The 10,293-nt window shown below is 44.7% G+C and overlaps 1 protein-coding gene across 1 annotated transcript in view; it reads left to right on the forward strand.

The window, feature by feature from the left end:
• LOC149130179 (uncharacterized) overlaps positions 1 to 10,293 on the forward strand; it is an 81,875-nt gene that overhangs the window by 70,676 nt on the left and 906 nt on the right. The window contains exons 4-6 of the mRNA XM_089346266.1: positions 4,042 to 4,143; positions 5,300 to 5,778; positions 6,725 to 10,293. The exon at positions 6,725 to 10,293 is cut by the window's right edge and continues 906 nt beyond it. Coding sequence (XP_089202392.1) covers positions 4,042 to 4,143; positions 5,300 to 5,778; positions 6,725 to 9,278 — 3,135 coding nt within the window. The 3' untranslated portion in view covers positions 9,279 to 10,293. The remainder of the gene's footprint in view (positions 1 to 4,041; positions 4,144 to 5,299; positions 5,779 to 6,724) is intronic.

A 10,293-nucleotide genomic window follows, 5' to 3' on the forward strand; every position in this document is an offset into this window, starting at 1 on the left:
TGTATGTGTGTATATATATATATATACATATACATGTGTATATATATATATTTGTGTGTGTGTGTGTGTGTGTATGTATATATGTGTGTGTGTGTATATATATATATGTATGTATGTATGTATGTATGTATGATGCAAGTCGTTGGAATGCCTTTGAAGATTTCTGATAGGCACGGTGGTATTGGTGGTGGTGGTGGTGGTGGTAATGGTAGTGGGGAAAATATTGATGATGGTGGTGATGTTGATGGTGCTGATGATGCTGGTTATGATAATATTGTTGTTGTTGTTAGTGGTGGTTGGTGGTGGTGGTGGTGATAGTGGCGGCAGTGGTGGTGAAGGCTATGATGATGATGATGATGGCAGTGGTCATGGTGGTGAAGAGGTAATAATGCCGATAGTGTTTTTGTTGTTGTTGTTGTTGTTGTTGGTGGTGGTGGTGGTGGTGGTGTTTGTGGTGGTGGTAGTGGCAGTGGCAGTGCTAGTTGGGAAGTTTGATGTTGTCTATGTTGGTGCCAATAATGGTGATGATGATGGATGGTGACGATGATGGTGGTGGTGGTGGTGGTGGTGGTGGTGGTGGTGGTGGTGGTGGTAGTTGTGATGATAATGCTGGTTGTGACGATGGTGGTGGTGGTAGAGGAGCTACTACTACTACTAATGCTTGTAATGAATGGCCATGGTGGCGGCGGGAGAGTATGTTGATGATGTTGATAATGATGCCAACAAGGATGATAATGGTGATGCTGCAGTTGCTGCTTGTGAGGTGGGTGGGTGGGTGGGTGGGTGGGTGGGGGTGGGGGTGGGGGCGTGGACACCTTATCAATAGCGCCTATGTAGATTCAATTCAGGATATCAAAAACTGTGTAAAAAGTCTGGGGTGTTGGCTGTACTCTGGGTACTGAAGGGTGGTGGAGGGGTGAGGTGGGAATAGGTTGGAGGAGGCAGCAGCAGCAGCAGCAGCAGCAGCAGTGATGGTGGCGGTGGTGGTGATGGTTGGTGTCTAGGGGGTTGCTGTAAAAAGATATGATGGGTAGCAAGAATGCCTGTGTGGTGATGAGGGTAGGAAACGGGTGGATGAAGTAGAAGGAGGGAGGGAAGCTCAGACACACTTTCTACCCTTTTTTTCCCCCCCAGCCCCACCCTTTATTCTGTCTGTATTATCTCTTTGCCTTCTGGTTCCCTCTCTCCCTCTCTCACCCTCTCTCTCCCTCTCTCTCCCTCTCCCTCTCTCTTTCTTCTCCCACCCTGATTTTTTCACCCCTTCTCCACTTTATCCCAATCATCATCATCATCATCATCGTTTACTAAATCTCTGTTGTCTTGTTGTTGTCGGTGGTGGTGGTGGTGGTGGTGGTGGTGGTGGTGGTGGTGTGTTCTGTGTTTTTCACACTATTAACTTCCATGTGAGGTGTGCATGTGTGTGTGTGTGTGTGTATGTCTATGTGTTGTACGTTTGTGTGTGTGTACATGAATGTATATATGCATGTGTGTCTGTGTATCTATGAATGTATGTGTATGTGTGAGTATATGTATATATGAATGTGTGTATGTATATGTGTGTGTGTATGTCCATGCGTGTATGTATGTATATATGTATGACTGTAGATGTTGAGGATATTTATGCATATATGAATGTATATATGAATGTGTGTTTATGTATATATATATATATATATATATATATATGTATATATGTGTATATATATATATATATGTATGTATATATATATATATATATATATATATATATATATATATATATATGTATGTATATATATATATGTATGTATATATATATATATATATATATATATATATATATATATATATATATGTATATATATATATACATATATATATATATATATTTGTATATGTTCTGTATAGAAGCATGTGTTTATAATATATGTGTATTTATGTGTGTGAGCTTATACATATGTGTGTGTGTGTTCCTGTGTATGTTCATGCATGTATGTATCTATGTGTGTATACGTAGACATGTATACACATGTGTTGTCTGCATCATTATCTATATATAGATATAGCTACATGCACATATATACATAAATAAATGTGCTTACCAACCACATGGTTCCGGGTTCAGTCCCACTGCGTGATATCTTGGGCAAGTGTCTTCTACTATAGCCTCGGGCTGACCAAAGCCTTGTGAGTGGATTTGGTAGACGGAAACTGAAAGAAGCACGTCATATATATGTATATATATATATATATATATATATATATATATACACATATATATATATATATATATATATATATGTATGTATGTTTGTGTCTGTGTTTGTCCCCCCAACATCGCTTAACAACCGATGCTGGTGTGTTTACGTCCCCGTAATTTAGCGGTTCGGCAAAAGAGACCGATAGAATAAGCACTAGGCTTCCAAAGAATAAGTCCTGGGGTCGATTTGCTCGACTAAAAGGCGGTGCTCCAGCATGGCCACAGTCAAAAGACTGAAACAAGTAAAAGAGTAAAAGAGTATATATACACACATGTGTAAAAGAGTATATATACACATGTGTAAAAGAGTATATATACACACATGTGCATAGAAATATATGCTGTGTTATTGGGACCTTCACATATACAGACATAGATGTGCATAGATCCACATATACAGAGAGAAAAATGCACACACACATATACTGATATACAGGTACACATAGACACATATAGAAATATATGCACAGAAACATACACATTGCCACACATATATATATATATATATATATATATATACACATATTTTTCCCTCTTTACACCATTAATAGAAAAACCACAATAAAAAATGTGGTTGTAAGTGTAAGTATATAGAATTTGTGTATACATACATGTGTGGCTTTGATGTATATAGATGTAGAATGTAGTGTGTGTGTGTGTGTGTGTGTGTCAATGGAAACAGAGAACATAGATATGTATATGTGTTTGTATATGTATGTGTGGAGATACAACAGTGGAGGCACAATGGCCTAGTGGTTAGGGCAGCGGACTCGCGGTCATAGGATCGCGGTTTCGATTGCCAGAACAGGCGTTGTGAGTGTTTATTGAGCGAAAACACCTAAAGCTCCACGAGGTTCCGGCAGGGGATGGTGGCGAACCCTGCTGTACTCTTTCACCACAACTTTCTCTCACTCTTACTTCCTGTTTCTGTTGTGCCTGTAATTCAAAGGGCCACTTTGTCATGCTGAATATCCCCGAGAACTACGTTAAGGGTACACGTGTCTGTGGAGTGCTCAGCCACTTGCACGTTAATTTCACAAGCAGGCTGTTCCGTTGATCGGATCGACTGGAACCCTCGACGTCGTAAGCGACAGACTGCCAACGTATACATGGAGATACAACTATAGATATTTGTCTATATATGTGGCTATAGGTGTAGGTGTGGCTGTGTGGTAAGAAGCTTGCTTCCCAACCGCATGGTTCCGGTTTCAGTCACTCTGCGTAGCATCTTGGGCAAGTGTCTTCTACTATAGCCCTTGGTCTGGCCAAAGCGTTGTGAGTGGATTTAGTAGACAGAGACTGAAAGGCAGTGAGCTGGCAGAAACGTTAGCACGCCAGGCAAAATGCTTAGCGGTATTTCGTCTGCCGTTACGTTCTGAGTTCAAATTCCACCAAGGTCGACTTTGCCTTTCATCCTTTCGGGGTCGATAAATTAAGTACCAGTTACGCACTGCGGTCGATGTAATCGACTTAATCCCTTTGTCTGTCCTTGTTTGTCCCCTCCATGCTTAGCCCCTTGTGGGCAATAAAGAAACAAGAAACTAAAAGAAGCCTGTCGTATTGGGTTAGGGTTAGGGTTAGTTCTGGAAAGTTCTGAGCGTTTTTAAGCTAAAATCTTTTAATGCCTTTTATTCCTTCAGGGTGGATGACCATAAAGTACCAGTCAAATACTGGGCTCAATGATATCAACTGACCCCTCCCCCCCCCCTTCTGTTTAAAATTAAGGCCTCAATCAGAAATACTATCAGAGTTGTTGTTATTATTGCTGTAATTGTTGTTGTTGTTGTTATTTCTGTTGACAGCCCTTCCAATGCCAGGTCCATGTGGACAGAAAAACCGAAAAGAAACAAGACTGGTCATTCACTCTGTACAACTTCGATGGCCATGGAAAGATCCGGAGAGAGGTTTGTACACTGTAGATCTTAACACATTTTCATCAATTTCATTTTTTTCTATATCATTTTTTTTTTCTCTAATATATCATGAGTGGATTGACTGGGAATTGAACCAGCTGTCAATAGATCTCTGATCTCTGGTGCACCTCTTGTCATTGGGGGTTGTATATAGCCCATATGCACAGCCCACTCAGCCGTATGTAGGTACCACTCTGTGACATAGTTCAATATACCTTCTCTGTGATTAACACACTGAACTGTCGACAGTCCACTCTACATAGCTGTGAATGTGTATGTGTGTGTGTGTGTGTGTGTGTGTGTGTGTGTGTGTGTGTATATATGTACAATATTTTAAGTTAACATACATATCATTTAATATACACCTTACATTGATATGAGCTACTAGCAGTTTCTTGCTTTGGAGACATGTGTCTAGGGAGGTTTTTATAACATGCCTTGTAGCTCATATCTTTATAGTGTGTGCATTAAATGATATTTATCTCTCACTGGATGGAGTACTTTCTTTGCCAATCTTACCTTAATGGAACAGTAAGTGCATACATACAAACATACATACATATCATCATCATCATCATTTAACGTCTGCTTTCCATGCTAGCATGATATATATATATATATACATACATATATATATAGACCATAGTTAAGCTCCAGGTTTGGTGATCGTTATATATCAGCGTGTGCATATATAAATTTTTTTTTTTTTTTTTTCACAATGAGATAAAAAAAAACCCAAGGTTTTGAAGATTTTAGAACATTTATAAATAGACGGTTTTACAGCTGTTTCCAGGATATTTATTATATCCCTTCATCGGAAGGACATAATAAATGTATGTGTGTGTATATGTTTGTGTGTCTGTCTTTGTCCCCCAACATCACTTGACAACCGATGCTTAGCAGTTTGGCAAAAGAGACGGATAGAATAAGTACTAGGCTTACAAAGAATAAGTCCCGGGGTCGATTTCTTCGACTAAAGGCAGTGCTCCAGCATGGCCGCAGTCAAATGACTGAAACAAGTAAAAGAGTGAAAGGGTAAAAGAGTTTATTGTCTGAGCCTGTTTATATTTTAATTATGTTTATTTTGTTAACTTTGTTGTGATATTTTCTCCCTCCTCTTTCCTATTTCTGTCCCTCTGGTGTTCAGGAAGTGGCCAACTTGTTTCAAACCCTGTATGATGCCGTAGGGTCATCGCTGAAGTTACCCCTGAACGGGAGAAAGACCCTGAAGTTGCGACTTTCGATCGGTCAAGACAACAGCCAGTTGGAGGCCGACACAACTACACACAGAGACAAAGATAATGGCGCACCGCTGACCAAGAAGAAGGCCAAATTGAAGAGCATCGGTGTGAGTGGCCGCGATGAAGATGACGCCGGTTGGAAGGAGGTGGGTCTGGACAAACTGACCACCGCTGTTGACCAGAGCACGACCAAAGTAAATAACAATATTGTTGCTGCTGATGTTGAGGCGGTGAAAGAGAGCAGCCGGTCAAAGCTTCATGGTGGCCGGTTATCGAGTGCAACCAGTCTTGGTCATCGGTTGGTGTTGAGTTGCCAGGAGCAACGGAGATTGACCGAGTTGATTCAGGAGAATATGTTAAGAAATCAACAACAACAGATGACAAGGTGACGCAACTTTCTACATACTTACTTCTCTATCTCTCTCTCTCTCTATCTCTCCCTCTATCTATCTATCTCTCTCTCTCTCACTCTCTCCTATTTGCCTCCCTCTCCCTCTCTACATTTCTCTGCCTCTCTTATTTTCTTATTGCCCACAAGGGGGCTAAACATAGAGGGGGACAAACAAGGACAGACACAGGGATTAAGTCGATTACATCGACCCCCAGTGCGTAACTGATACTTAATTTATCGACACCCGAAAGGATGAAAGGCAAAGTCGACCTCGGCGGAATTTGAACTCAGAACGTAACGGTAGACGAAATACCGCTAAGCATTACGCCCAGCGTGCTAACAGTTCTGCCAGCTCGTCGCTCTCTCTTCACCCTCTCTCTCTCACTTTCTCTACGCATCTCTCTCTCTCTCTCTTTCTCTCTACACCTCTCTCTCTCTCTTTACATTGCACCAGCAGGGGTGCTTTATATGTGGGGCCAGCACAGGTGCTTTTTATGTGGTCCCAGCATGGGTGCTTTTTCACATGGCACCAGCATGGGTGCTTTTTATGTGGCCCTAGCATGGGTGCTTTTTATGTGGCCTCAGCATGGGTACTTTTTATGTGGCCTCAGCATGGGTGCTTTTTCACATGGCACCAGCACAGGTTCTTTTTATGTGTCACTAGTGCTTTCCACATGGCACCACCACCAGTGCCTTTTCTGTGGCACCACCACCAGTGCCTTTTCTGTGGCACCAGCACAGATGCTTTATTTGTGACCCCAGCATCAGTGCTTTTTGTGTGGCACCAGCACAAACTATATTTCTTCTGGCAAGGGCTTTAAGACTGGTGTGGGAAGAAGGAAGGGGATTTATGATTGCCATTGTTACCTATTGTTGTTGCTGTTGTTGCTATAGTAACCTAACATTGCTTTTTTTTTTTTTATTCTTCATCTCTTTGCAGGAAGCTGCCCGAAACCAGTCAGCACCGCCACCACCACCACCACCAGCGGCACCGCCACCATCACCACCACCATCACCACCACCACCACAGAGAGGGCAAGAGGCACAAGCATAACGGCGTGAGGAAGCAGGGCATCGAGAACCAGGATCCGTGCCACAACATCATCACCAACAACAACAACAACAACAACGACGATGATGATAAGGATGACAACAACAAGAGGGCAGAAGAGGAGGACTTGGCTGAGGAAAGGAGGAGGAGGAGGAAGGGAGGTAACTACCTGGACCTTGCTGGATTAGATCCCGGGACCACGTCCATCATTGAGCAGAAGCACCACCACCACAACCACCACCACCAACAGCAGCAGCAGCAACAGCGTACAAGGCTCCATGCGACCATTACACTTCCGTGTGCCACAAACGCAGCCACGGTGAACGCCTGCAGGGACTCCGTGGTGGCGCCGCTGATGCCGACGTGCACATACGACGCCGTGATCAAGTTCGGCCCCGGGTGTGGCGCCCCGACGCTCCACCTCGTGCCTCGGCCCGACGCGTGCACTGCAGGCGCGCCGCATCACGCGTACCCTCGCCCGCATCCACACCCACCACCACCACCACCACCAGCGCTCCCGTTGTCCCTCGCGCTGCCCGACCAGTGTTGCCGTGGGGCCGCAGTGGAGAAGAAGGCAGAACACAGCTATGACATCGGCGGCGGTGGTGGTGGCGGTGGTGGTGGTGTTGTTGGTGGTGGTGGTGGTGGTGATCATGTAAAAGACCCAGAGGAAGAGGCGAGGAGGAGGAGGAAGAAGAAGAGGAGGGAGGCGAAGAAAGTGCTCAATGAGAAAGAAGCAGCGATGACATCTGGTTGCTATGACAACATCAACAACAACAACAACAACAACAACAACAACAGCAATGGCTGCTGTTGCTCCACATGGCCGGAAGAGCATATGGATCCAGCGGTCGCAGTTTCGGGCGGCGGTCTCAGTGGTGGTGGCCACTTTAGGTGCAAGGTGTGCAGTCGAAAGTGCCATAAAAACGCTACCAAGTGCAACACGAGCAGCAGCTGTTGTTGCACCACCTCGAGCAGGCACCACGCCGAACCAGCGGACGCCGCCACAGGCCACTTGTACAACGACTGCAACACCACCAGCGCCAACCACAACAATCGCAACAACAACGCCAGCTGCAATGCAGTTGCCAATGGCAAAAGAGACACGCAGGTTCCGGTACATCACAAACACCACAACAACAATAATAATAATTATAGTAGTAGTAGTAATAATAATAATAATAATAATAATGATAATGATAGTACAAACCGTACAAACAGCCACCACCACCACCAACAACACCACCACCACCATCACAACCATCATCACCATCACCATAGCAACAAAAGTGCAAACGCCCACTCCCATCCGCATCACCACCACCACCACCACCACCACCATAACAACATCAACAAAAGCATCATCAGCAACAACAACAACAACAACATCAACAACAACAACAACAGCAGCAGCAATTACAGTACGAACTCGCATCAGCGCCATCACCATAGCAACAACACAACCACCACCACCACCACCACCTCCAATAACAACAACAACAACAACAACATGAACAGTAATGGTATGTACAGTGATAGGTGGGTTACCATGCAGAACGAGATAAATAAATGCAAGCTCTTGTCGAACGGCAGCAGCAAGATGTGCACCGAGTGTTTGTGCAGCAGGTGCTTGAGGTATGCAAGTCGGGTGCGCTCTGGCGGCGGAGGGGAGAGGGTGCCTGCAAATCTGTCACTGCATGGTGCAGATGCGACGGAAAGGAAGCAGGGTGCAGCTGCAACCTCGTTGCTGCAGCATGGGCAGAGACCATCGCCGATGGGCAGTGTGTTGCCATTAGCAGCAGCATTGATGGTCACAACAACAGCGGCGGCAGCATCAGCGGCAGTGACAACGTCGTCATCGTCAACAGCAGCATCGACTACAGCAACAGTTTCAGCGACGGCAGCAGCAGCAGTTGCAACGACGGTGCCAATATCATCATCATCATCATCATCATCATCATCATCGCAAACATTCACAGCGACTGCAGCAGCAGCGACAACAACAACAACATCAGCGCTTGCGACAGTTGCATCCACAGCAGCAGCTGCGACAACGACGACGACAACAGCAGCAGCAGCGACAGCCGATGCACACCTGCATCAGCAACACCACCACCACCACCACCATCGCCGACACCACCACCACCACCACAATCGCCACTCCCACCGCCACTGCCACCACGGCGGCTGCAGCGAAGCGCATCCATCGCGGTCCAGCGGCGCCGACGTGTGCACAGAGTGTGGACCTGTGGCGGTGCAGCATGTAACGAACCATGAGCAAGTGCTTGCTCCGCTGCATCCAACGGTGCAACGGGAACTTCTGCAACCACTGCACAACGGCAGCGAGCAGCAGCAGCAGCTGTTGCTGGTGCAACACCATGAACATCACCACATCCACGAGTACCATCACCATCACCATCACCACCACTACAACCAGCCATAGAGATTGCATCACTGGTAAACCACCATCTTCACCATTATCACCGCTGACCCATGTTACATGTGGCTTGTAACGTAACATGTCACATATACACATATATCTCTTGTCACAATGCCACACATGGTCACACACAGGTTTTCGTGTCACACTTCACAAGTCGCACATACCACAGACTTCCTTGATTGAAGATACTTAATTTAGCAGCACCGGGTTCTCATGGCTTCTGTTCTTAATTGATTGAAAGTGTTATCATGTACATTATTTTGTCTTGGTATAAAAGATGGGCTATAGCAAATATTCTGCTTAATACCACAGATTTGCTTGTCAGTTGTTTGACCTTAACCAGTTGAGCATGTCCCTTGGTGGGTGAGGATATGTGCATCTCTGATCATTAGCAGAAGTAGTGGGGGAGCATCATAGCCATGTGTTGAGAGGAATTCTTTGGGGTTTGAATAATTCACTTTTGGAAACATGGGTGTTTTGCTCAACATCCTTAAACAAACCTTATTCAGGGACCTTTTGAGCAGGATGGTCTACTTGACCTGAAGAAAATTCTAACTGGACCCCCACCTGCGAGGTCATGCGCTGTTTATCTTGACATGAGATCACCATGTCGCGCACATATGGTTGTGATGCATGTACCTGGTGTACCCTTATCAGATGGGTATATTGAACTTTGTATATTTTACCCCAGTGTCACTTTCTAATTTAGACACAAGGCCAGCAATTTCGAGGGGGAGGGGTATGTCGTTTTCATTGCTCCAGAGCTCAATGGACACTTTAATTCGTCAACGTTGGGGATATGAAAAACAAAGTTAACCTCAGCAGGATTTGAAGTCAGAATGCAAACAGCCAACAGAAAGGCCATTAAGCATTTTGTCCGGTGCATTAACGATGATAATGATAATGATAATAAAATAGGATCCCCCTAAAATTTGAAATAGGAAGAACTTGGAGCATGTGAACAGTAAAGGCCGTGCTTATAATAATTGGTGCTTTGGGGGACAGTAAGCAAAGA

This window comes from Octopus bimaculoides, chromosome 30, assembly GCF_046866305.1.
Source record: "Octopus bimaculoides isolate indiv1 chromosome 30, ASM4686630v1, whole genome shotgun sequence".
Taxonomy (NCBI): Eukaryota; Metazoa; Mollusca; class Cephalopoda; order Octopoda; family Octopodidae; genus Octopus; species Octopus bimaculoides.